General features: G+C 36.3%; 3 protein-coding genes across 7 annotated transcripts; all 3 read right to left on the bottom strand.

Moving 5' to 3' along the window:
* Positions 1-746: 746 nt before the first annotated feature.
* rskrb (ribosomal protein S6 kinase related b) lies at positions 747-10179 on the bottom strand. Of its 3 annotated transcripts, none has more exons than XM_024263707.2 (14): positions 10099-10179; positions 9839-9956; positions 7676-7981; positions 7507-7590; positions 5828-5896; positions 5495-5564; positions 4636-4743; positions 3472-3512; positions 2894-2921; positions 2608-2697; positions 2437-2525; positions 2242-2352; positions 2051-2164; positions 747-1971 (listed from the first exon to the last, which is right to left on the bottom strand). In XM_024263707.2, exons 2-14 carry the CDS (start codon positions 9863-9865, stop codon positions 1738-1740), a joined length of 1371 nt encoding a protein of 456 aa, XP_024119475.1. In that variant the 5' UTR covers positions 9866-9956; positions 10099-10179; the 3' UTR covers positions 747-1737. The 3 variants fall into 3 exon arrangements, with proteins under 3 accessions (XP_024119475.1, XP_024119486.1, XP_024119480.1); XM_024263718.2 differs by having other exon boundaries at positions 7676-7963; XM_024263712.2 differs by lacking the exon at positions 10099-10179 and having other exon boundaries at positions 7676-7963; positions 9839-10084.
* Positions 10171-19011, bottom strand: cct8 (chaperonin containing TCP1, subunit 8 (theta)). 2 transcript variants are annotated; one of them, XM_024263689.2, is made up of 16 exons: positions 18821-19011; positions 18223-18313; positions 18048-18127; positions 17808-17957; positions 17215-17395; positions 17066-17127; positions 16854-16991; positions 15641-15819; positions 15458-15524; positions 15292-15379; positions 15093-15208; positions 14078-14149; positions 13829-13993; positions 13508-13627; positions 12073-12205; positions 10227-10427 (listed from the first exon to the last, which is right to left on the bottom strand). In XM_024263689.2, exons 1-15 carry the CDS (start codon positions 18878-18880, stop codon positions 12101-12103), a joined length of 1674 nt encoding a protein of 557 aa, XP_024119457.1. In that variant the 5' UTR covers positions 18881-19011; the 3' UTR covers positions 10227-10427; positions 12073-12100. The 2 variants fall into 2 exon arrangements, with proteins under 2 accessions (XP_024119464.1, XP_024119457.1); XM_024263696.1 differs by lacking the exon at positions 12073-12205 and having other exon boundaries at positions 10171-10427; positions 18821-18972.
* A 1603-nt stretch (positions 19012-20614) lies between these two features.
* On the bottom strand, positions 20615-25621 carry LOC112142460. Of its 2 annotated transcripts, XM_024265868.2 has the most exons (6): positions 25481-25621; positions 24027-24331; positions 23629-23930; positions 23451-23546; positions 22475-22513; positions 21421-21557 (listed from the first exon to the last, which is right to left on the bottom strand). In XM_024265868.2, the coding sequence occupies exons 1-5, from the start codon at positions 25599-25601 to the stop codon at positions 22483-22485; spliced, it is 855 nt and encodes a 284-aa protein (XP_024121636.1). In that variant the 5' UTR covers positions 25602-25621; the 3' UTR covers positions 21421-21557; positions 22475-22482. The 2 variants fall into 2 exon arrangements, with proteins under 2 accessions (XP_024121635.1, XP_024121636.1); XM_024265867.2 differs by lacking the exon at positions 22475-22513 and having other exon boundaries at positions 20615-21557.
* Between the last annotated feature and the right edge of the window lie 870 nt (positions 25622-26491).

Here is a 26491-nt window from a genome sequence, read left to right as displayed (position 1 = left end):
AATTAAATAATCATATTGTTTAAAAATCAGAAAATATATGAGGTAACTAACAAAAAAGGAAGGAAATACATTTAATTAAACAAAAAGTATCACCCATTAGCCAGAGAATTGTGACCCGTAAAGCCTAAATGATAAAATAGGTAGGTTAAAAATGTCAATCAACTTCAACAAGAAAAACAATTATGAGATACAAAGAGCAAAACACCTCAAGCTTCCTAAAAAGGATGAACACCTGCTGTGTAATGATCTGATGATTTACTCATCTGCTCTGCTCTTCCTGGTTGAAACACAAACATACATTTTGGTTGTAGATTTGTTCCTGTCACTTCTTCGAGTAAGTAGGTCATCTTTACTGTTTTTCCTTCCCACACTTGCAGTATATTTGGGATATAAATATACCTGTTTGTGTTCAGGGGGATGCAAGCACTTTCTTTAGGGACTCTATTGGTTTTCACTGTAAATAAGGTAATGGACAAATTTTGCCACAGAAAACAAAATGAAAATACAAGGTCAAAATGAGTGGTTACTTTTAGGCACAAATGGGTTATTTTAATGTAGAATAAATTGACATTTTGAAGGACAAAGGTTAAAAGAGTGCATAACTTGAGGAAAAGACTTTTGCCCATAACTTCATTGACTATAGAGCGTGATCACGTGACAGATGTATGACCAAATTAGGTTGGTGATGACAGAAAGTGAAGCAACAATCATGCTCTGTTCCTTCTGTGATAGGAATCAACTACATGGACAAGTCAAAAAGCAGTTTATTTTACATCTGTAACACATGGAAATTACAAAAACACACAATACATCTCAAAATTAAGATAAAAAAAAACAACTCAGAGTAGCACAATCTGGGTAAGATTCAATATATAATAATTTAATCTGAGGATTTGGAAAAATACAAAAAAATGAGACTATTATCTAAGCTACTGCAGCTTTAGACATTATAAAAGAACCTTTGTACGTATAAAAATATTAGGTGGTGGTAAACAACGCTGTTTAGTACAAAGCTAACAAATGTTACTGCTGGTTTTTTGTCATTGGGAGGTCAGATAGAAAGCAGACTTGAACAGTAAAACTGAAGAGTGCCTCCCTGAGTCACGCGATCCAAATGACAACACTGACATGTTTGTTTAAACCACATAAGAGGAAACCTGATGCTACAAAATCTGCTGTCAGACAAATTAAAGGAACGGATCACAACATGAATACAGCTACAACATACTGGAAAGCTAGAACTAAAACGGAAAAGGCAAGTGATTTTCTTTAAACCACTTCTGAAAAAAAAAAAAAGTTACACTTTGACGCAACATGACAAATACAGGAAGGAGTTTGGAAATCTGCTCTCTTCACTCAATAGATCTACTTGGCTGCAAAAAAAAGATAACAAGAACAAATGCAGGACATTTGTAGGAGTTCAAATCTGATGTAATTCATACAAAAGGTTAGTTAACATTGCAGGCATGACCAGACGGAAAACCAACTTGTGTGGTAAATCTTGCACAATAAAGTAAGGAAGCACTGAAGAGGTACTTGTGTAAAAAGGCGAAAAAATGAAAGAAAAAAATGGTTAAGTGTGCTAAAACATATTTTTTAAACTTGTGCTTTTTTATATAATAACTTCTAAACTATTAATGCATTTAGAATTTAATAAATATCTGCCCTGTTATACACTGAACATGAAAAAGGCCCATTTTTGTTAAAGGTTGTTCTCCACATTCCCACCAAACTCAGTCACACAAACACTTCCCTGCGTGCACGTTTTTCCTGAGGTAGCTGCGGTGGCGGGCCGGGCAGTGGGGGCGCCGGCGTGCGTGAAGGAGTGCACGCGTCCAGCTGTGTGTCCGGTGTGGGAGGAGGGCTAAGGAGGGAGTCATAGTCGAAGCCCTTCAGAGGCTGCAGGGACAAAGTGAGGCCTCTGCGAGCCTTGGCCGCTCGGTCTGGTCTTTCTCTGAGCTCCAGAATCACCTGATCATAAAGATAAAATTAATATTTTTTTTTACAGTTTCTTCTAATTAGAACTTCCCTTAAATACCCCCTGGGTTACCTCCACGGGGCGACGCTGCATAAGCTCAAGGTCAAATGTTGATTGGTGGAAGAAGGTCTGTCGTTTGAAACGATCGAGAGTTCTCAAGCGGCGGGACGGAGTCTTGCATAAAAGCTGGGTGGAGAACCAGGTGTTATGGGAATAAGCAACCCTAAGTCTGACAGAAATATGATGGTATTTGGTCAAATTACCTCACTCAATAACAAGGACAGTTGGGGGCTGAAGCTTAGCGGCATTTCATATGGAAAACTCCTCACTTTCCTCAACATACTGCAGTGATCCGGTTCTGGAAGCACAGGGAACTGAAAAATACAATCACAGAAGAATGAATCTTTTGTAAAAACATTGAAGCAAACATTATATTGATGTCTTATATTTCCTTGTACCTTCCCAGTGGTCAGAGAGAAGAGCAGAATGCCCAGAGACCACCAATCAGCTGCATGGTTGTAGGGTCCACCACTCAGCACCTCCGGGGCTGCAGTAGAACAGCCTCAGTCACATTTGACACAAAATGATATTAAAGCTTCAAACTGTAAAGGTTGCATTGAAAATCTCACCCATATACTGGATGGTTCCACATATGGTGAAGGCTCTTCCTCCTCTCTCCAGGCGACGGGACAAACCAAAGTCAGCCAGACGGAGGTGGCCTAGAAAAATGGATGTTCATCACATCACAATGTAAATGCTCACTTTTATATCAATATGGTAAAATCTATACTTATTTCTTTGTTAAAAAAAGTTGAGTATCAACAATACAGAAACAGGATGTTTTCTAGAAGCTTCTGTGTCTCTAATGCAGGTCAGAGCTTTGCTGCTCTCTGCTGGGGATAAAGATTCACTCACCGTTGTCAGTCAGCAAGATATTCTCCATCTTTAAAACAAATAAGAACGTAATTACCTTGGTGTAAATATTATAAAGAAATAAAAGTTCTAGCCAAAAAAACTGTAAAAAAAATTGTAAAATTTATATTGGAAAAACAATCTACTTTAAAAAAATGAGCTGTGCCATATTTTTAAGTGTTATGTTCAATTTCATAATTAACTTATATTCCTTTGTAGAGTGAAAAAAATAACATTTTTTCAGACAAAAATAAAAGTTTATTAGTTTATAAAATCTTTTGGTATATGTACTGTGATTGATGTTAAAGGGGATCCTGCATGTGTGCACGTTTTTGTTTTGTTTGTTTAGTAGGCCATGAACAGAAAAATGCTCTTTGAGCATGAATGATGCAAAACGACAGCCGAGCAGTGAGTTCACATGTAAAAAAATGCAAGCAGGACAATTTCTGGAAAAAGCTTGCGAGGTGAAAAAAAGTGCATCTTCAAACTGCAGAAAAAACTTTTTTCTTCTCCTAACACTCTTTCATTTGTGTTTCTGTTAATGTGAAAACATTACATTTGAAGTAATGACGGCCTCCTACCTTCACATCTCTGTGAATGACTCCAAAATCATGCAAAAACCCTGTGGAGAAGCAGCACGAAAAGAACAAGAACAAGCAAATCAACAACTGAAATAATGAGTTTGAATCCAAATCTGTTAGAATTCAATAATGAATGCTGGCAGAGCTCTTTACTCTGTTCTATCCTTTGAGGGTTCGTCATAATCAAGCATTACTTTACTTACTCTTGCATGAATATGGAAATGCTCCTGGCAATGACTGAATTAATTATCAAGCTTAATGTCAAACGTGTTCACAAAGGTTGGTTTGCAGTGCACAATGTTAGTAGAACAGACATTTTTATCACTTTTAAATTATTTAAATAACATTGTGTAGGGATAACATTCTAATTATTAAATGTGAAAAAAATTATTTTTTTCTTAAAACTTTGTTTTGATCTGATATTTTTTTCTTTGAGCTGTGAAGACGTAATTTTCTAAGTGAATTAATAACATATTGTCATTATGCAAAGTTTTAACAGAAAAATGAGATTGATGTCTTGACTGATTACCTGATGCTGCATTACTGACTATTTTTGATCAAAATAGTCTTATTGTATAACTATTTATTTTATTAATTTGATAAGACAAGTCTTTAAAATTCATTTATATTTTTTTATTCAGTTAAAGACTTTACAGCAAATATCAGAAAGATGCATGTAAAAGTTTTTGTTTGTCATGTCTCAAAGCAGATTTTTTTTCATCAAAACACATTTTCTTTTGCATGATTTGCATTAAATTCAAGGAAATTTTGAAACATTTTTTGTATTTTTCCAAGGATTTTCAAAAGCTTCTTCCAAAACGTGAGAGGATTTTGACTTTGGTATGCTATATATTAACTATGTTGTGTTTTTTGTTCATGTTTTTGAGCAGTTCCCTTTTGTCGGTCACACCAGTTTCAGGTCCATCTTGATCCACTGCTGTGTTCATCTCTGTTCATTGGCCTCAGTCTATTTAAGTGTCTGGTTTTTAGGTCATCTGTTCGTCTTTGTCATCCTTTTTTCTCCATGTTTTTGTCATGTTCTGGTTATTTTACTGTGTTTCTGTCACCAAACCTGATCTCCTGCATTTTTGTTCCTCCACCACCAGTTCCTGACAAAATTCTTGCAAACACGGATAAAAACAGGTTTATGAGAGATGTACGCACCAAGTGCACATCCCAGCTCTGCTGCAAACACTCGCACTGTGTCCTCGGAGAACTGACCAATCATCTGCCAGTAAGTGTACAAGTCGCCTGTGCTGCAGTAGTCGCACACTGTGGGAGCAGACGGGTCATTAAAACGCGGCTCTGCAAATGAAGAATGTGGGTGGAGGCAGTGAAGGGTAGCAGGAAGCAAACACCGGTGACAAACACGAGGAAAGGTGAAGCACTGTCCAGAACCTGAAGCTCAGCCAAGTCAGTCAGCAGAACTTTCCGTCCTGATAAAAGACGCAGCTGGTTTGCAACTATTAAAAAATTAAATTTTGGCTTTAATTGAGCTTAAATTAGGGCTGGGTTGATAAAATCGATTAATCAATCGATCCATAAAATTAGAGATCAATCTAACGCATTATGCTAAATGCTTGATGCTAATGTATAATAGGATTTCTCATAGGACAGCCTAAAACATCTCTATCTTATATTTGACATAAAGTATCCACTGTGACTGTGACATGCAGTTCTGTTGAAACATTAAAGCGCAGCATCTGGACCAATGTGCTCTCTTTTGTTTCAGGGTCAGGAAGCAAATATCTGGGTCACACACTGAGTCAATGTCTGGTTTGGAAAAAAAGGATAAATGCTCCTGAGGGGAAGGGAAAGAGGGCAACACAGCATCACACAGCTTCACACCAGACACTGTGCATCTAAATAAGCAAAAACTTCAAAGACGAGAGGCCGTATGCATAAGGGGTAGCTCTGTTGTTGGGGATTGTAAGCAGATTTCTGATCAAGCTTTAAGTGCTGAGGTGACAAAGGGGGGGAAGTGAGGGGTTTGGTTTGGGTCTCTGGCAGCTGGCTGACTCACTAATGTAGAGGTGGCGCTGAGTCTGCCAGCAGTCCTGGAGGTCATGGACAAATGGGTGGCGAACCTGACGCTGCAGGCAACAGTCAAAGGGTTTTAAACCTGCAAAAGCTCAATTCTGATCAATCAAAGAGCAAACTAGGATTTCTGTTGCCCATCAGTGACAAAGAAACGGCTGAAATTCACATATTCTTCATAAATGAACCTTTAGGCTCGATCGTATAATAGTATAAGCTCAAAATTTTAGCACATATAAAGTGTTTACATTTTTTATTTTGCACTTTTGTTGAAGACACCTTTGAAGCTATAAAAATGTGTTTTCAAAGTACCCCTCACCTGGATTATAACTTCCTCTTTTGATTGCTCTAGGACTCCCAGCTTCAGAATTTCAGACTTGGGTATAACCTGTAGACACGCAAGCACAAGCACTTTAGTCAAACTAGGTGACAGAAATATACTAACCGAACCTAATTGTGTGACTCCTTAGTAAGCATTTAGTAAGCATTCACACCATAGTGATTCTCCTAAAACACTCATGTTATTCACGACATTACTGCTTGTACTTTTGGTATTCATAAACTTCATAGTTTTTGAAATATTTAGAAAAATATAGCCCATAGGAAATGGATAAGAAAGTTTTCAAATTTTAAAATTTTAAGATTAGCAACAAGCCGTCAAATACATTCCTGAGCTGTTTTAACCTTTTAAAGTACTTTTAAAAAATTGGCATTTAGCTGTTGTATTAGCATTATGCTAGCCCCCTTTTGGGTAAATTGGCATCTACTGAGGCTTTTTTAAGCTAATTTGGAGTTTAGCTAATATTTTAGCAACATGCTAACGTTTTGTCTAATTTGTTATCTACTGGAGTTTTTAGGCTAATTTAGAGTTTAGCTTCTAAGAAACTCTCTTTGCAACCCATTCCAATTTACCAATCTGCAGAAATAATGCAATTTACTTATCTACTGGGGTTTTTAGTCTAAGTTACGGTTTAGCTATTTTAGCAACAGGCTAACGTTTTCGACTAATTTAGTTAAAACACTCTAAACCAGGAGTGGACAAATTATGGCCCTGTGGTCATATACAGCCTGTCAAACTATTTACATTTTCACCCACCAAAATGAAATAAATTAAGATGATAACCCTTATTATTGTTTTGTTTTCTGGTGTCTCCTCATAGATGCACTAAAAATAAATATATCTTTTTTTAGATGCAGAAAATTATTCTACGTTCATGAGGTGTTTTAAGATTTGTTGTTTTTTATTTTTTTTAACGTTCATGTGTATTTTCACAGTCTGACAGTCATTTTTCCAATCATTCCAACACCATTATGAACGCAGCGTTTTTTATAATTTGCATTTTTCCCTGACATCAACCCATTGTTGTGATTGGCACTGAAATGAGAACAAAATTCACCATTTCGAAATGGGGGCTCCAAAGTTTTCGGTTTTAAAATATATATATACTTTCATTTTCAATCAGAATTAAAGCATGTTTTCTCTCCAGATTGGATGCTATTTCTTTCTCTTATGAGGTGGATCATCAAAATGCGCCACGAAAGTAAAAGATTTTGCCCACCCCTGCTTCAAACACATTCTGAAACTCCACAGATCCTTGAACCAGGGTGAAAAAGTCTGCACCAATTTAACTTTTTTCATCATTCACTTTTACTAAAAGTGCTTAAATCATCATTCATGCACAAAGTACTTAGTTAAAATATACTAGGTTGGGTTAACCCAACTACAGGGTTAAAAAATACTATCTTTTGCTGTGTTGTTTTAGCTCAGGAAAAAAAAAGGATGTTGCTTCAAAAATAATTTACCAACATAAATAATCTTTGTATTGGTTGAAGAAACAAGTGTTTATAACTGAAATGCTGTATAGTCGTGTTATTATAGGCTTATATTTTGTTTGATTTTTTCTCTTCTTTCAGAAATTTTGTGGTTAATTTCAACAGAAAATTGTTTTGAAAGCATCTACTACGAAATCACAGCATTTTTTAGGTCAACTGACTCACTTTAACAGCGTAAACTCTCTGCTTGGTTTTGTCCTTTACTTTCAGGATGGGCCCAAATGAACCTTTGGCAATGTAACCCAACACCTGCCAGGACAAAAACAAGTGAGAAGTCAAGAAAAAAAAGCAAAAACAGAGTAGAAGATGAGGAAACGTTATGTTTTCTTTGTACCTGAAAGTGTTCGTGCCCAGGCACAGATCTGTGGGGGAACTCGGGCAGGAACATGGAAACAAACCCTGGCAGGCTCCACTCTGCCCTCAGCTTACCCGGGCCGACTCCTGCCAGCCTCAGCACGTGCTCTGGGACCTCGGGAATCTTGTCGTGGAGCATTCGATGCTGGCCGAGGCGCAGGGCGGGCGGAGCCAGACGACAGAGGCTTGCTGGGATGGACAGACCCACGCTGGAGAGGAAGCTGCGCCACCCAGACGAGATGTGCTCGTCGGCCTGTCCTGAAGGCCTCTGGGGAAGATCATGGGACTGTGAGAGATGAGAACGATTCAATCATCACAGATCATGTTAGTGATTATAAAAATATACAGGACAAACTACACCAGCTTTTCTGACAGCTTGAAAAATATTAAAATCCAGCTCTGAGACCTATCAAGAAACGTGCCACTGAAGACCATTCTGTTCTGGTCTTGATCTTTGAGACAAAGAGGGAAAGTTTGTGCAGAAAGATACGTTTGTTCACTCTCTCCATGCAGGGAGACTTTCACAAGCACGGTTTCATATTTCCACATAGCTTTTTTAAAAATTCTTTCTATAACCCGCCATGTGATTCAGATTTTTTTGACAGAACAAAAAAGTAGTTTGTTTGAAGCTGCTGGAAGATATTCTTATTATGTATTACTATTATCACATTGGGTTTTTTCTTGACACAAGTCAAAAAGTGATCAGAGAGTAACACTGCAAACTAGTTACATCCTCTCATAAAAACCTTTTTCTTACTCATTCAAGATATTTCACCAGATTTTAAGCTGTTTCTTTGCTCTAAGCTTTTCCAAAATCAGAACAATTGAGAATTGTTTGCGTCATAAAGAGCTAGAATCTAGAAATAAGGAAGTTATTATTACAATGAGTCCAAATAATTTAGCTCAATTTTCTTAATAGAAAATTTGATTTTAAACTTAAAAAAGCTCAACTTGCACTGTAAATTTTGGTTTAATTTTAAGAACAATTCAACTTAAAGTTTAATAAACGTTGACTGGCATTCACCATCATTGTTTTGGAAACAAAAATTTTAGATTTATTTTCTGAGATTAAGTACTAGTTTAAAATTTTATAAAGATTTATTAAGATGTGCCAACTTCTAATAAAGTTGTATTACCTGTTTTGTTCACATTTGTTTCTAAAATGAATCACTTCCACTTATTACACTAGCTTTGTATCACTATAATCAAAACTAAAGTAGCCTTTTTATAGATTATTTTTTCTCTTTTAGAATGTGGAACTTCTAGAAATTGATACAAGATTTCCTGCTAAGCAAAAAAACTTGATACATGGACATCATTTTACTACTATAAAGAGATTTTTTCTAAAGATTAATATTCTATTTCCAATTTTTGCAGTATACACAAATTAAAGAATCTTAGATCTGATGAATACAAATTCTACTGCGTTTAGATACATGGTGGATTGACCTTTTATCTCACAATAATACGTTTCTAATTTGTTGTAAACTGAAGATAACAGTTCTGTGGAATAAAGTGTGTTTCCTTTGCAAACCTGTCATTTTTATAGAATCAAAACAGAAAATAATGCAACTATCATGTTGAAAGTGTTCCACAGAGGAGCTCCCATCGTATACTAGATTCTACTTAAAATAGGGTTAACATCAAGACAGTTTCTTGTTCTAGTCTAACACAGAAGCAGAAAAATAATCATGTTGTCCCTCTCTGATGTGAAGCAGATCTGAGCCTCTGTGGTGCAAGATGTGTGCAATCATCCATGCAGGATGTCATTATCATCGGAGCCAAAACAGGACACTCTCTCTGGGCCCTGAATGTCGCATTCAACGTTTAAAAATGCTCTACAGTCACACAAATGAAGAATATATCCGTTTTAGTGGCTAATAAATGCAAACCGGAAGTAAGGCAGCTGAGTGATTTCAAAATAAAAGCACTTTAAAAGAGAAAAATCCCATCTAATGCCAGCGTGTGGTGACAATTGCCATTTTAATTCATAGTGAATATCATGTAAAACTAGTCAAGACGTTTAGCAACAAAAAAATCCTAAAATAATAAATCTTCCGTAAGCCCCTGCACACCTGAACCATTACCATGGAAACTGGGAACCCCATACGTGCGTCACCTCTTTTTTTCTCATCCAACTCACCTTGTTTTTACTACCGTCGGCCCCCATGATGATTAGTGTGACCGAGCATCAGGCTGGAAGGTCGGCTTGCTCCTCATCCGCGCAGGACATCGCTGCCCGTCTTCCACCTTCATTTACACTTCACACGCAAACGCCAATTTTATTCGTAATATTCATTAAAGTCCGCCGCTGAGATTTGATGCAAAACGTGATATGGCGATATCAAAACAGGTTAATCCCTAGTATGGTCAACGTCAGCGTAAATCCGCCCACATATTTACCAGGATTCCTGGACTTGAGCTCCCCCTGCTGGACAGCAGCTGCAAGTAAAGCAATAAAAACCAAACTACACCTGACATCACAAGCGCCTTTTATTTTGAACTTTGAACATAAAAAGGAAGCAGGGCCATTTTTTTTTTTACTTTCGTGGTTTTACTTTGTCAACCAATGCAGTTCCTACAAAATAGAACAAAACGGAGCTTTAAATAAACAAGTAGAAAATGTGGGTGAATGGAGCATCAGCTGGGAGCCATCAGCTTCAGTCATCTTCATCAAAGTTCTTCTTGCCCTCTGGAGGTTTGGGGCCCCCTGCTGGTTTGGCCATGATGATCTGAAAAGGAAAAAAATGAATAATTTCTACCAAAAAAAATAAATGAAGAAAAATCCATGCAGCTCAAAAAATTATTTTCATGGTTAGATAACTCCATCCAATAAAGTTAGGAAAAAAATTCTGATGAAAAGTATTATAAATACATGTGACATAAAAAAAGATCATATTTAGTTAAAAATGACTGCAGACTTCAGTCCAATAAGTTTGAACAAAATAAGCAAATAAAATAATGAGAATAAAGTAGTAAACATGAGAAAAAAAATTTAAGCAAACGTCACTTTAAAAGGAAAAGGCTGTAATTTTACAAAAATAATCTAATAAAATTATGACGTAATTGTATGAGAATAAAATTGTAAATTCATGAGAAAAAGCAAGACATTTTTGAAAATAAGATTGTACATTTTTGAGAAAATTAAATGCCATTTCACAATAATAATCTTAGAAAATATGAGAAATGTCATAATTTTACGAAAAAAGTCATAAATTTATGAGAAAAAAGTTTTAGTTTTACAAAAATCTTGTGAAATTATGAGATGTCGTAATTTATAGGTAGTCGTAAATTTATGAGAAAAAAAGAGTACATTTTACAAAAATAAGATTGCGAATTTATAAGAAAAATGATATAATTTTACAATAATAATCTTGTAAAATGATGAGAAAAGTACTCAAAAGGACAATGTGCTCTACAACTCTCACACTGAAACATGATATATATCATAAGTTCTCAACTTTTGAGATTATGACTTTATTATCATAAAATATTGACTCTGTAACTTTTAATTTTATTACTTTATTTGGTACATTTTTTTTAACTTTTTTGTATAAAAACAGAAACATTTTCAAGTAAAATTACACTTTTTTTCTCAATTTTATGACTTTCTTCTCATAAATGTATCTATTTTTGATTTTTTTGGTGGCCCTAATACTCGGTCATATTCAAAGACGCGCTCTGGTTTAAAAAAAAAAAATAATCGTGTTTTTAACATGATCTTGTAGCACTTCTCTGATGGAGGACAAAAAGAAAGTTTAGATTAAAACAGCATTTCTGAGTATTTCTTAAATCAAATCATTCTAAATAAGGAGCAGATGATAAAATTTGTTATTAATTTTGTATAAAGATCGTATTTGTTACGTAGAAAATACAATGGGCGAGCCACAAACTTCTTTCATGGCATCAACGGTTCCGAACACAGAGGCCAAATTCAAGGCGCTCTACAGAAACTATGTCCAAGAATTTTGATGGTTTTGCCTAAAAACTGCATGATCTTAATTAAAAAGAACACTGGGAACATTTTTACAATAGCTCAAAAGATGATTGGAGTGGAACTTTAATGAAATCTTGTTATTACTAGAACAGTTTCACTACAGGAAATTAATAAATTGTCAAGTTTAACTTATAACAAATAAAAATACCTCCTGAGGATGTCCACCAAAAAGAAAAAGGATTACATGCGTCATGCATCCACACCATACCATCTGTTTCATGCTCCATCAGTGACACACCGTGTTGTTAAGGTAATAGAAGAGTGAATCCAAAAAGTGTGTTTCTCTGCACAGTTTGTCGTTAGTAGTGACAGGTTGTTTTGCGTTTTCAGTGTCCTGAGTTGATCTGCAGTTAGACGTGCACACACGCTGAGGGACCTACTGAGGGAGGCTCTGTGTGTGAGAGCCCACTAATGGGTGTCAAAGTGATCAGGCTCCTCATCCCAACCATCCTTGTCCCAATGGCCTCTCTGTTTGGGAGTTTTGGGTCCCCCTGCAGGCTTAGCCATGATGATCTGGGTTGCACACACACACATTCTTAACATTTCTTGGTTTTGTAGTTTGACATGATTTTATTGTATCTTAGCTTTTATAATGCTGATGGCCGTTTGACAAAACTCTTTTTATTTTGATTATCAATTGGCTGCAGTGATGTGGAGTTCTGGATGTGACTTTAAAATGGACTACCGGTCAAGTTTTAGAACACAACAATTTTAATGAACATTCTTTAATGTAAAGTCCTGCTGGAATCAAATCTGAAAGAATAGAACAAATGAGAAACTGGACATGATGAGGTGAACCTAAGCCTGGCTTTCACTGCATGGTACAGTCCGGTATTTTTAGTGTTTCCATTATAAAGCTGACCCGTTAAGCTAAACTGAACCGTAACATTTTGTGGCTGAAGGTCCACAGAAAAATGAACGCCATCAGTAAGCGCGGAGCTACCACTGAAACCTGTTGATTGGCGGACGGTCATTACCACAAAAGAAAGTCACAAGAAAGCTGCAATTTTCTCTCAAATATTACATGATTCGTAAAAAAAAAAAAAAAAAAAACATGGAAGCCCAGAATGCACGTTTACATAGATTTTTTAATTTTGTGCACCTTGGAAAAATCATCACCACCACCATCTAGCAGTTCACATTAAGGCTGCCACAAATAATTATTTTAATAGTCGACTAATGACTGATTATTTTTACCAATTTGTCCACTAATCGGATCATGCGCAAAGTGGATGTACAGCACACATCATAACCATCATTAGCTTAAAACTAACTTAAAATAAAGACAATTAAGATGATAGTTTATTAAACTTATAATAAATCGTGCAGCCTCTGTCCTTCATTAGTTTTTAGTGTTAAAACAAGATTAAATCAAATGAAGTCGGCATCTGAAACAGAAAATATTTGTCACTAAAGATAAAGTTTTGGTCAAATATTTAAAAAGTGAATTTTTGTTTGTTCAACTTTACTACACTCTGATTTAAAATAAAGTAACGACTAATCGACCAATAAATTAGTCGTCAACTATTTAAATAGTTGATTAGTCGTTGAATCATGACAGCCATAAATCACAACTTACTTTTGTACTATTTTAGGCTAAATTAAACTTTACCACCTTGAACCGGAAACAAATAATTTTATGAATAATTGGGGGGGTTCTAAACTTTTTGACTGATAGTGTACTTTTTTTGTTTTTTAAACTACTGGACAAACAGGTTTTTGCATCAACAGAATACTAACTGTTTCTCGAGTTTAACACTAGCTGCATGAATCCAAAATAAAAGTACTTTTAATTGTTGGAATATTGTGTGGTACCTGATCCACTCTCAGCACTGTGATAGCAGCATTGGTGGCCATCCTGATGCCCCAGTGTTTGACCAGGTATGGCTCCAGGATGCCAGCTTTCAGCATGTCCTTCACTGCAGGGCCCTCTCCCTGCACATGACAGACGTTTGGAGAGTTGACATACAAACACAGTAACTTTTTAAAGCCATAAACATACTGTGTAAAAAAAAAAGAAGAAAAAAAAAATAGTGTCTTTATAAATTACGTTTTTAAAAACCAAAACAACAGCGAGATTACATTTTTAGGAAACTTTATTCATAATTTCAAATTAAAATGCGTACGCTGACATACCTCTATGTCGAAGCCTGTGTTTTTGCTCCCCTCGTGATGAGCAGCGTACAGTTTAGAAATGAGCTCATTTCCTTTGACCCCGGAGTTCTCGGCCAGAGCGCGGGGCAGCGCCTCGAAGGCATCGGCAAACTTTTTGATAGAATACTGCTCCAGACCAGGGCAGGACTACAGGAAGAGAGGAGCAGATGCTTGAACAATTCAAAAAAAAGGTATTGTGTGAGCGTGAAACATCTCTGATTCACTTGATACCTCTCCATATGAGGTGATCTGCTTGGCCAGCTCAATCTCTGTGGCTCCTCCCCCAGGGACCAGCCGTTTGTCCTGCACAAGAAACACAGTGTGTGGATTAAAATACAAGCTTAAAGTCCCACTCAATCATCTTTTGATTTATTTTGAATGGGTTCCCAGTAGTCTTTTCCTTATAATTTTCTGTTTCTTTTTTTAGCAATAAAACTATTTATTCACCCAAAAAAAAAAAAAACATTTTTTTTTTTGTTAAAGTTACATTTTGTATTAAGACAAAATAAAAAAATAATAAAACTTCAAAATATTCACTTTTTGTGTTGTTACAATTAAACAAACATGAATATATATTTTTGTATGAAAAAAAAGCATATTGTGATCATATAATTGTTCAAAATTTAGTTAAATTAAAGAAAAATACAGAAATCACTCTTTGGAAAGAATATATTAATGTTTTTCTGTGGGGTCACAAAAAATACAAATTAATAAAAGTTATTCATAAATGAATAAAGGGTAAAACAACTACTTGAGCAAAGTTTCAACAAATTTAGTTGAAAATTATCATTGAAAACTTTTATTACAAAATTTAGGAAAAACAGCCGCAACTTTCAGCTTTTCTGCCTGAATTAGTACAAAAAAAATGTTGCTGGATTGTGGAGGGACTGTAGCTCAAAACAGACCACAGAGTTTCTCCTGTTTCTCATATTTGGATGCTGGTGTGCCGTGGAATTTTTGTCAAGGAAAAACTGTACTTTGGCTCAAAAAAGGTTAAAAAACACTGTTCTAGGAGATGGTTTAAGGTTCCAGCAGAGGTGTAGTGGACCCTCCCCGCTCCTTTTCAAACAGATTTTTTTCATCTGCTCCTAAATCACAATGATTGGAATGAAATAAATACTCCAAAATGCATTTTTAATCTCATTTCTGCCATATATGGACTCCATAATCAGAAAAATGAAACCAGAACATGCTAAAAACACGGTTTTCATCGGAGTGGGTCTTTAAAATCTTCTGTCCTACTCACCCTGACCAGAACCTTGAAGGTGTTGACTCCATCGTCGACAGCTCTCTCAATGTCATCCATCAGGTTATCAGTGGAGCCTCGGATCACCACTGTTGAAATGGCTCCATCTTCTTTTTCTGCAGAGCGACAAACCCACATCTGGTTATTTCTGCCTCCTAACTAATACGAGTCCAACAGAACAAAGAAAGCACACACTAACCGTGTTTGAAAACCACCACCTGAGTGTCTCCCACTTCTGTCAAGTACACGTTATCACAGTGGCCCATTTCATCTGGGGTGGGAGCGGTCTAAAAATGCGTGAATAAATAAAGTTAATGCATGTTTAGTTATCGTCTCAACACCTGATCCAAGGAGGTGATGCTCACTATTCTGGGCAGAGCGACAGCGCCCACAGTCTTGCATAACCTCCGGAGGTCCCACTTGCTGTTCAGCCTGGAAGGAAACAGAAGAGCAGACGGTAATGCAAAAGTTTACAGCATCGTTCACCATTTCAGTGATAAGACAAAAATATGGACTCAAAAACGGATTTAACAAAAGGCGTGTCTGACCTGACCACCATCAGCTTGTACTTGTTGGCGTAGTGGAGCGCCATGTCGGCCACTTTGCCTCCCGTTACCACCACGGTGGCGCCGGCTTCCTTGATGCCTTTGACCTGAGACTCCATCAGGTCCTCCTCTCCCTTACTGAAGTTCAGGAGCTCCTGTGCGTTATTTATCAACACTGTTCCCTGTGAGACAGACAAAGCAAATAACAGTGATGCTGTTAAGATGAATTTACTTTCATTTGAACTTCAAAATAAAAGATCAGATTAGAAATGGTTTAGTTCAAGCAATCAAAAGAATAATGCAAGTGCAATACAGTCAATCATCAGAGGTTCACATCCATAAAGACTAGTCAAACATGGATTAACTAGACAATAAATGATAGATTGCTTTAAAGGGAAATTGAAATATTCCATAAAACATTATTTTATTTTCAAATGTAAAGGAAAACAGTTTAGTGATTTCAAAGTGGGATTCGAGCATATTTTTTTTAAATGAAAGCATTTAAAAGCTTTATTCTCAATTAAAAAGGGCTATTACATGGTGTCTAAAGGAATTTGCTGCAATTCTGATGTTTTTTACTATCAGCTAACAGAGATTAAACACAAAAAAATGGTACAAAGTTTCTTTTAAATCTGCAGAACTCAAGTTTGATCAAATATAAGCAAAAGGATCCAGAAATGACAGAACAACAAATATCACCTATTATTTTGAGTGAAAGTTGTGGGTCAATTGAGCCACTAAAATAACTAAATCTTCACAATGCACAAATCGCAAAATTTCCAGCACAGAAATTAATCAAACTTTTATATTGATTATGTATTCCAGCAGCAACACCTCATCCTAATCTATTGATTTTAACCACATTTTGGAGCCAGTTTGGAGCAACATGTTTTAATTTGTTTGGTTTTTAATCTTTATTTAGTAAAGTTTCAATGTATGTCCTCCATTGGAAGATTGAATCATTTATTTTTTAACTGTAAAAAAGGCTTCCCTGAAGGAAAGACATCACTTCTGACAGGTAACTTATACAAGTTTGTTACAAAAAATATCTAAAACTCCTCAATAAAAAGGTTTAATTGACAATGATCAAAAAAGTGGGAATTCTTTTTAAGTCTTTATGGAGTAAACAGTCGTGACAGTTGATTCCTTTATGAAAGTGGCTCATAAAAATGCTCAATCTGATCTTGAATACTTTTGACTGACTGAAACCTCTTACCTTTGTTTCTGTCACCATGCAGTCAAACGGGCAGGAAAACACAGCGATTTTGGCGTCCTTAACAGATGTGACGTCTCCTTCTGCCTCCTTCTTAAAGACCATTCCGTGCAGCATGGATGATGCAGTCACCCCACAACCCTGTAAACAAGACAGACTGCAACTTAGAGACAAATAAGTAGTTAAACACTCAAAAAAAAAACTATATTCCTTACCAAGATTTTGCATACTCTGACGTTATCAACATTGAAACTGCCGGACTCTGGGAAAATGGAAACTGCGGGACACAAATGAAACATAAAAAAAGAAAGTGAGATGAGGGTTTGTCATTTTCACCACCACCGATCCGGACGGCTCGACTCACCGCATGCTTGAGCGATAAGGTTGGCAAAAAAGTCCTCGTTGCCGTACTGTTTGCTCATGACGGCGGTGCGGATGTAGGAAGCCGCCTCGTTGACATCGCGGAGGTTCTTGGCTGATGAGCAAACGCAGTCCGGCAGGATCTCCAGGGCTTTCTTGCAGGCCTTCTCATAGCCTTCAATCACCTGAAGAAGAGAAAAGAAAACATTTTCATCACTGATGATCACATCAGGCATCAGACATACGTGGAAAAAGGAATATTAACATATTTCATAGCATTAATAAGAAGTTTGTGGTCAATATTTTTTGATTGCTCAGAAAAGTGTTCCTACTTTTTTATGATGTTTGTTCTTGATTTTTCCCAATAAGTGTTCGAGATTGAACAAAAATAAAGCCACTTTTTTCAAATTAGTAATTTGATCTTTTACTGTGTCACAATGTCGTAAATTTATATGAAAATACCTCAAAATGAGACTTTTCCCATCAAGGTCTAATTAAAAACAGATGATTTAGATTAATTAATTATCAGTCATGATTAATGAATCGCATGACAACATTAATTTCATTATAATGGTGTCATGTTAATTAATACATTACCTCTGATACAGATAATCCCATTCTGAGGAGCTCCTCAGCCACCTCCAGTAGAGCCCCAGCAAACACCAGGACGAAGTTGGTTCCATCTCCCACTTCCTGCTCTTGCATGTGCGAAGCCATCACGATCATTTTGGCTGCTGGGTGTTGCACCTGCAAAATAATTGTCCCAAAATTCAACAAAAGTTTTAATTTTGAGGTTTAGGTTGTATTTTAACGAGCTGCAACCAAACGTTTTCCCACCTCGAGCTCGCGGAGGATGGTTGCAGCATCATTGGTGACAAACAGCTTTTCCAAGTGGTTGATTACCATTTTGTTCATACCTGGGAGAGAATGACATCATTAGAGGGGTTTGTTTAAATAATTCAATATTCAATTAATAAACAACCATTTTGGACATTTAAATACATCAACTCACCGTTAGGTCCATAGGCGGTGCGAGTGGTTTGAGAAAGCTCCTTACATGCTCTGATGTTGCGGAACACTGCCTCTTCAAGACCTGAGAAGTGCTGGAGAACAACAAAACAACATTTTGATATAAATATGTCAACTAAATTGCTATAAAATACCTTTAAATTGACATATAATCTATAGATATAAGCTGAAATGGAGGCCACAATTCCACTACCTACAAAAAATATGCTATAAGGAAGATCAGCAACTTTTAAAATGCAAGTATCACATCCTTCCTGATGACAGTTAGCTGAGCATCGATTGGGTGGATCAGAAGCTTGACAGCAGCGTATTACTATATTGTTAGACAAACATAAAAAAATGAATTCGTTGAAATAAGCAACATTCTGAAATGATAAAATAAACAAATAGATGTGAAATAGCCCCTGTTTATCATCAGGGATCTATCCTTCAGCTTCCAGCGGCCTGCATGGCTTCTAGAACTCTCCCACATGACTCTAAGCGCCGATGCTAAATCATGGGCTAGCGGCAGCTAGCATGCTACTTCCCCTCTACTCTCTTAAAACTGTCCGTTCACATCAAAACCCGAATCAAATTCTTACCTTTGCACCATCTTTTAACATTTGGGCAAAGCCCGGAGCCTTGGGGACGTGAAGGGCCATTATTGAATGATAAGCAGCCCCGGTGTTCTGATGAAAGTAGCCGCAGCGTGGCTTCAGCCCTGGGTACAAAGCCGGAGAGGCAGAAGAGAGTCGATTTCAACGGGGCGTGAGCTAAGAACGGGTAGCAGCGAGGGACAAACCGCACGAAGGACAAATAGCGGGAAAACTAACAAAATACTTTATTTTTCCCATGGGGGGGAACAGCATTGATAGCAGAGCTCCTGTCACCAAATTTCTACACAGACAGATAAGAATAAAGAATACAGAATAGAGATAAATCAATTTACAGTCAAGTTAAAATGTCCAGTGTTTCAGAGGACAAAAACCTGCAATTGTTGTAAGTTTGGTTGAAAAATATTTTGCCCCACAAATATTTTGTCACCAATAAAACTAAAGAAATCTCTTTCAAAATGTTTCATACATTTTATCCAGTTAAATTATATTGTTTTCTATTGTAAAATTGTTCCCACCGGTCTTTTATGCAGATTTTAGCCAAAATCACAAAGAAATCTGCATCACAAACCTGACCTTTTGCAAATAGTTTCCATCTCCTTCTGATCCAATTCGATTAGAATAAATTGCTTTCAAATAAACACAATAAAAAAAGAAACAGTTTTAATCTTAAATGATTTTATATATGTTCTCCATCATGACAAAAATGCTATAAGAACACATTAACAACACATTTTTTTTATTGAAGTCTGTCTATAAATTGTTTTTATTAATTTAATTAGATGTAACTTTGCATTTTAAAACCAAACTTTAAAACAAAGTCTAGCCAATAACTATGTATTTTGCCTTTTCTCACCAGAATCAGTGTCTCATCTTTTTTGGAATATTGGACATTCACAGAGATTTTCAATAGATTTGACTTGTTCTGTAACAACTCATCTGTGTAAAGATTATAAATTATTCTATAAATATATTGCTCGTTTTTTGTGCTATCTTTGTCAATCAAACTATTAATATGCTTTAGAAAGAATATCATTGATTTCTGTAACCAGTGGTTTCCAAGTACATGTACTACTGAGGGTACTTGGTCTATAAGAAGTTTAAAAGTATTGCAAATAAAAAAAGACATAAAATATACTGTTGATTATTAACAAAAATAAGTACATTTGTGGGTAAAGTTTTTTATATCTCAACCATTCCACTAACATCATATATTTTATGGGCAACAACAATGAACTAAACACCTTATTTATTACCAAATTATAATTATGTATCATATTATAATTAATTATAAATTAATACATACCCCTTCTCTTATTTTTGTTAAAAAGAAACCAACTAAAAATAAGTTTAGGGAATAAGGGACAGATAGTTTTAATGCTACCATATTTCATCTTTTCATTTTTTTCTTATTGTTAGTGTTGCTATGTTGCATAGGTGTTAAATCTATAAATAAAACTATTTAAATTATCTATATGAATGACTGGTCTTAGACAAATAATGGATTCCCAAACTGTTTAGGACAAAAACACTGAATAAATCATTGGAAAAAAGTGGTCAACCACTAGTTTAAATGTTAAGATAAATGATTCCTAAAAAACTGAAATAAGTGCAATGTGTTCTTTTGATGCCAATTACTATAAATATACTTGCAAAAAACAGAAACCCTTAAATCTCAACTCTGCACATAAGAGACTAAAAACTGTTATTACAGCAGCATTCACTAATGCTATCTATGCATGAATGGAAACAGTAACTGGATTTATAAAATGTAAAGCAAAATTCATTGTATTTTAAGTGATTTATTCAGTTAGTAGTGGAGAACTACATATACATGGTAAGCAATGCAAATGTTAGCACTTTTGATGAAAAAATAAAAGCATACATATAAAAAAATGTTTCTCAGGGATGTACAACTTTTATTTTGTAGAAAAGGCATACAAAAAGTGTTCCCATTTTTGCAGTGAGAATAAAAAATAAATTTAAAATATTGTGACTCATTAGGCATCAAACCGAGTTATAGTTTTAATCTGGTAAATCATTATTTTTCTCACAGTTTAAGGCAAAAAGAAGCATTATTAACTGTATCTGCATAAATGTAAAAAGTCAGTTGTACAAGAAAAAAATTGAAATAAAAATCACCCTTTTAAAGAATAAAAAACTAATAATTTGGTTTAATCAAACATACATTTAAAAAATGTTAGTGACATTATTGTTTTTATAAAGTAAAGGACACAGCTTCTGTCAGTAAATTTAGTGTAACAAGTGCAGATACTGTTTTGGTAATGGGTAATGCTCATAAATATTAGTAACAAAATTCAGTTGTAGTAGCAGCTAAACAAACACTATCACACATAAAGATCCCTTAGGTAGCTAGAGAGGATATGTATCCTGGTTTAGTTAAACTGGTGAGTGTAAAGAAACTACAGTTTAGATAAAACAGAATATAAAATGCCACTAAAATAGTCTCCCAGTATAATGACAAACATGTAACACTAACAAGATAAACTTTCAAAGCTCGTCTACAAAAGGTGTCGGGTGTAAACATACATGTGCTTATATAGTTCAGATGGGTTTGCGAATCGTGTTTACGGCTGTTTGAGCCCAGCTTCCCACGGAGTTCGAGAGGTTTGAGGCTCGGCGCGAGACGTTGGAGCAGCTGAGTTTCCCTCTGGGGTCCAACTTCCTCATCACGGCGCCTCCGGAGCATTTCTTCGGAGCGGCTCTGCAAAGGCGACAGCGGTTGGACGGAGAGCAAAAAGAGGGAACAGAACACGGACAGAGCGGGAAACATAATAATCCAGAGTGACCATAAACAGATGACCTAATAAAACAAGGGTTGCACATCGAGAAAGGAAATGAAACCAACAGAGTGGTTGGAGACGTACCATACAGAGGTCAGGGATGGTTATTTGGACGGTTAAACTATTAATCAAGTTAAAGAATTTGTTCAAAAGGAGAAAAACAACGACTGTTGTTCAGTACAGAACATTAGGTCACACAAAGTGATCCTGGAACATAATCCTCTCAGAAATCCCTGTAATCGTCTTTTGCAACTGGCTTTTCCTTGTTGTTCTATAATAATAATCCTTTCGCAAACAAGATTTGGGAGAATTAAACATGAGTTGCCATTAAAGGCCCACAGATCATTTTTTGAGATTTGTTAAAAGCATTCCTAGTGGTCTTTTAATTATGATGATGCCATTTTTAGCCCCACCTTCCCCTCCGTCTTGCTGAAAGTTTGTTGCCCGCCCAGCATATTTTCTACATCACAAATGTTCTCCTTCGTCCAAATCTAAAGGATTTCAATAAAGAAAAAGTCATAATTTACCTTTTGAGCTTAGTTTTCTCGACATATATCCTACATCATCAAAAAAATGTCACAAGAACTTGTTAAAAACATTTTTCATTGAAGTGGGTCTTTAAGAGCCTCGATGATCAACACTGGGGGAGAGTAGGAGCAACATTTCTGAGTCATAACTTCAGACAGAACTGACAAAAGAAAAGACAATCAATCAGATTCCAGCCTCTGGAAACTCTTTGGTTTTGTGTGCAAAGCAGTCTGAATGTGGATGCATGTTAACTGCCATGCACCGTCATGCAGTAATATTAGTAAAAGGCTCCGATCTCTTCAGGTTTTACCTTCTGCACTACTCCATAATTAGGGGACACTTCAACTGCCTGTAGAGAAACAAACTTGTTTAACTTCTAATGAGATGTTTCCAAGCAAGAAGGGCAGCAGCAGCAAGAATGTGAACAGACGGGACACAAAGTCACCATTCATGTGAATTCATCTTTTTTTTTTAAAGGACACTACATCCGACACTACATTTCAAATGTTTATTTCATGTGTAAAGGAAGAAGAAAAAATATATATATTTTTGCGACAAGACCTGCTTTCCAATTAAGGTGGCAGGTAGAGTTTGATCCATTGACTGTTAATGAGAAATAGACCGAGTGACCCTTTCCACCTCTCATACCAAACAGGAAGTACCCATTGGTCCCAAAAAGAAAATATCCCTTGAAGTTCTACTGAGAAATAACTCAGTCACATTTGTCACAATAATCATTCTTGCTCTAATACATCTTTTTAACATGTTCTCGCTTAATCGTATTTTTGCTACGGCGTAAGTTATTCAAGTTATAAACTGACCAATCAGATGCCTCAACATTAGTAGGCGGTCTCGCACTGAAAGTTTGACAGATTTTACAGAGCCTACTTTCAGGGGAAGGGGTGTGGTCTCCTAACATGCTTACTACTGATTGGAGAGAGTGGTTGTCATAGAAATGTTGACTAACTTGGATAACTGAGCACGTCTGGTTCCAACATGACATAACAGGGCAAAATAAGGGCTAAATTGACCTCATTTGGTTGGAACCACAAGGGAGTAATTTTCTATGGGCGACGTCTTACTTGCTCAGTCCAGTTCTCTATATGCAGTCAATGGTTGGAGCCTGAGTTTTACAAAAACCTTTCCTACTGGTTTCCAGTAATGCACGTGTTCTTGAACCATTTATTGCACCCCGTGTGAACAAATTGCACTTAAATATATATATATATATATATATATATATATATATATATATATATAAAACTATAACAATCAAAGGACTTTACCTGTCTTGTTTTCCCACGATGCCATCAAAGGCTTTAGACAGACGTTGGAGTCTGCTAAGTCCATTAGAGACTGATTCTAAATCTTGATCAAATTTTCTGTGTATTTGGAAAAAAGAGCTAACGTCAGGACCAACACACAACACCAACATGCGTGAACACTGACAGTGATTGAACTCACATTCTCTGGTTCTGTGTGTTGGGTGAAGCATAAGGACTTCGTAAAGCAGCCATTCGGACCAGTTGCCTCCTGCCTCCTCCTGTTTTTACTCCACGAATGGATCCCTCTGGAGTTTTTCCGCCTTTAGAGGTTGGGGTCCGCCTGGGAGTGGCTGCAGATCTGGGCGTTCGCCTGGGTGTTGCGGCTCGCCCAGGAGTACGGCTTGGAGTACAATAATTGGAAGAACAAGCATTTTCTCCTCCCTGACCCGGTGTTGCAACCAAACACTCCTCACGAGAAAACTCTCTCGTCTTCTGCAACCTCTGAGTAACAGAAGACAGTGGAGTGGACGATTATGATGGAACAAACACAAATGGTATTAAATGAGACCTCAGAACAATTCCTTAACGTTTATTTACCTGGTACATTCCTGTAAAGGAGTTTCTGGCACTGCGAGTAAGTTTGAGGACTGGATTGGGTTTGGGCTGATCCTTCAAGGATTCCCAAGTTGGATTCTCAGGTAGAGAGTTGGTCTGGACCGAGCGGAGCGGGAGGCGTTTGCGCAAAGACATTCGCAGTGAGTTTAGGGAAGACGAAGAGCGAAGTTTGCGGAAACGATCAGGGGCTTCTGGGGAATTTTCTGCATCGTCTGATTCATCTAGGACTGTGTGTGCTCGCCAGACTCCAACCACAGCTCTGCCAACTCCATCCATCACTGCTGCACCTGAATTGGGAGTGAGAGAGGAGTCAAACTTGAGGGAAACAAAGCTTTAGAAAAGGAAAATTGTGTTTTTAACATGTTTTCTCATGACGGAGGAGATATAAAAGAAAAATTAAGCTTTAAATTGCATTTCTGAGTATTTATATATTCTAATCGTTTTGAATCAGGAGCAAACAAAAAAATGCTGATGAAAGATGACCTTATTTGTGATGTAGAATATATAAGGAACTAGCAATAAACTCCTTGCTCCACTCCATTCTGAACGGTAATGGGAAGTGGGGGCGGACTTGCTCTGTGCCAGCAGTCCCGCCCAAAATTCAGAAGAGAATTTCTGGACCTACAGCCATTTTGCAGAAACTGTTTGAGAGAATACCACTTTTTTTTTTTTGGCTGAAGACCACCAGGGACACTTTAGAAAGATGATCGGAGAGAGTATTTATTGTAAATATGGTAATATAAAACTAATCTTCTAAAAACAATTACATGAAAAAGAGCTCAATGTATCATGTTAGACTTTAATTTAAAAAAATAGATGAAACATTTGGCAAAATTCAAACAAAGTCCCTCCCATTCTGTGAACTTAAACACAAAAACACAAACCATAAACACACAAAAAACATCAAATGCTTTTCAGCAGCAGATTTTCAAGCTAGTGTATGATTAAAAATATATTTTACCAGCCAAAGGTGACTTAAAATTCAACGTCAAAGTATCTTATACTAAAGGCACGTAGAGTATTATGAGTTGAACAGCTTTAACGGTGTTGGTGAACCCCCCTGACTTTTGTGAAGAGAACACAGTTGTCAATCAAACATGCCCCACCCTGCTTTGTTTCATTCCCGGGGCTCACCCCACCCAACATGAGAAACAAACAACGAAGCAACGCTAGCATGCTTTATAAACGTCATATCGAAATACACATTTTCAAATACTACAAGATGCATACAAAACAATAGTTCGACACTTATGTTATACTACTGAACTACTATAACTTTTTTTTGTTTGTGGTTCTCACTCAAAAAATATAATATAAGGGGTTGTGTTCGTGGCCGTTTTCACGACTCCGGTAGCACAGTTTTACAAAATAAAGATTTTTGGTTAAAAAAAAAAAGACGTATCACAATCCAAATGAATGTTAAAGTGATAACTGACCTGGTAATAACACGCGGTGAACTGGCTTGTTGTCGCTGCTAGCAGGGCTTCTTCTTTCCTGTTTGAATTTGGCGGCGGCGCAGTACCGTCCCTCTATGGAATGCACGCACGGTGACGTCATCACGCTTCTTACGCAACGGCGACGCAATACGTCAAATCTCCAAGGAGCTGTCTACCACTCTCACAGGGAGTGCTGTAAAATAAGAAAAAACAAATGACTTTTAATTTTTATACAATAAGAAAAAAAGTAAACTACTCAATTCAAAACACTTAAAAAACATTTAATAATACTCCCAAATCTTGTTTGTGAAAGGATTATTACAATAGAACAAGGAAAAGCCGATCCAAATGATTATTATTATTATTATTATTATTATTATTATTATTATTATATTTCACTTGCATTGTTGATAGTAAATCCAGGAATATAGAGAGGCAGAAGATCAGAAAAGTGGATTTTCATAGCTTTTAATGGAATAATTTTCGGAAACGTACAGTATTTCAAAAATATGATACATACAAGCATTTCAGGGCTAAAACTGATATTGTTTCAAATCTTTGAAATTTTCAAGGAGGAGAGAAGTAGAGTTCTGGTTAAACTGATGGATATTTGAAAAAAAGAAGAACATAAAACAGTTCCTATTTTATTTTGTAATACAGTTTTTTGCTTTAAAAGTAAATAGCATAGAAAAAAAAATCTAATTCAAGAGCTTTTTACCATGAAAATATGATCACATGGCAAAAATTCATCCATTCATCTTTCATCTATTTGGTACCGGCATCCGGTGTGTCCTGTCTAGATTTTTGGGGGATCACTGGTGCTTTCCTAGCCATCAAAAGGCAAAAGCCATATGATAAATATGTAGAATAAACATACATATTTTTATTATAATGTAGAGTTGTTTAAAGTAGTTGTTTTTCTCTATGAACAAAACAATATAGTCAAAGAACTAATTGTGTTCCAAAAATCGTAAATGATCACATTTAGGAATAAAAAAAGGTTTAAAATAA

This window comes from Oryzias melastigma, linkage group LG14 (assembly GCF_002922805.2).
Source record: "Oryzias melastigma strain HK-1 linkage group LG14, ASM292280v2, whole genome shotgun sequence".
NCBI classification, from domain to species: Eukaryota; Metazoa; Chordata; class Actinopteri; order Beloniformes; family Adrianichthyidae; genus Oryzias; species Oryzias melastigma.
Note: the sequence above shows the minus strand (reverse complement) of the source record. Positions and strands in the feature narration are given on the sequence as shown.

Bases quoted from the DNA above. Each gene is read 5' to 3' on its own strand.
- rskrb (XM_024263707.2), bottom strand. From the start codon at position 9,865: ATGGGGGCCGACGGTAGTAAAAACAAG. The intron at 2,698-2,893 runs GTGAGTGAATCT...CCATTTTTCTAG, and splicing joins TATCTTGCTGACTGACAACG to GCCACCTCCGTCTGGCTGAC. The intron at 2,526-2,607 runs GTGAGATTTTCA...GTTCTACTGCAG, and splicing joins TGGAACCATCCAGTATATGG to CCCCGGAGGTGCTGAGTGGT.
- cct8 (XM_024263689.2), bottom strand. From the start codon at position 18,880: ATGGCCCTTCACGTCCCCAAGGCTCCGGGCTTTGCCCAAATGTTAAAA. The intron at 17,128-17,214 runs GTGAGTCGAGCC...TGTGTCCCGCAG, and splicing joins CCTTATCGCTCAAGCATGCG to TTTCCATTTTCCCAGAGTCC. The intron at 15,380-15,457 runs GTGAGCATCACC...ACGCATTTTTAG, and splicing joins CTGTCGCTCTGCCCAGAATA to ACCGCTCCCACCCCAGATGA.
- LOC112142460 (XM_024265867.2), bottom strand. From the start codon at position 25,601: ATGACGTCACCGTGCGTGCATTCCATAGAGGGACGGTACTGCGCCGCC. The intron at 24,332-25,480 runs GTCAGTTATCAC...CTCCCAATTCAG, and splicing joins TCACCGCGTGTTATTACCAG to GTGCAGCAGTGATGGATGGA. The intron at 23,547-23,628 runs GTGAGTTCAATC...CCAAATACACAG, and splicing joins AACACACAGAACCAGAGAAT to AAAATTTGATCAAGATTTAG.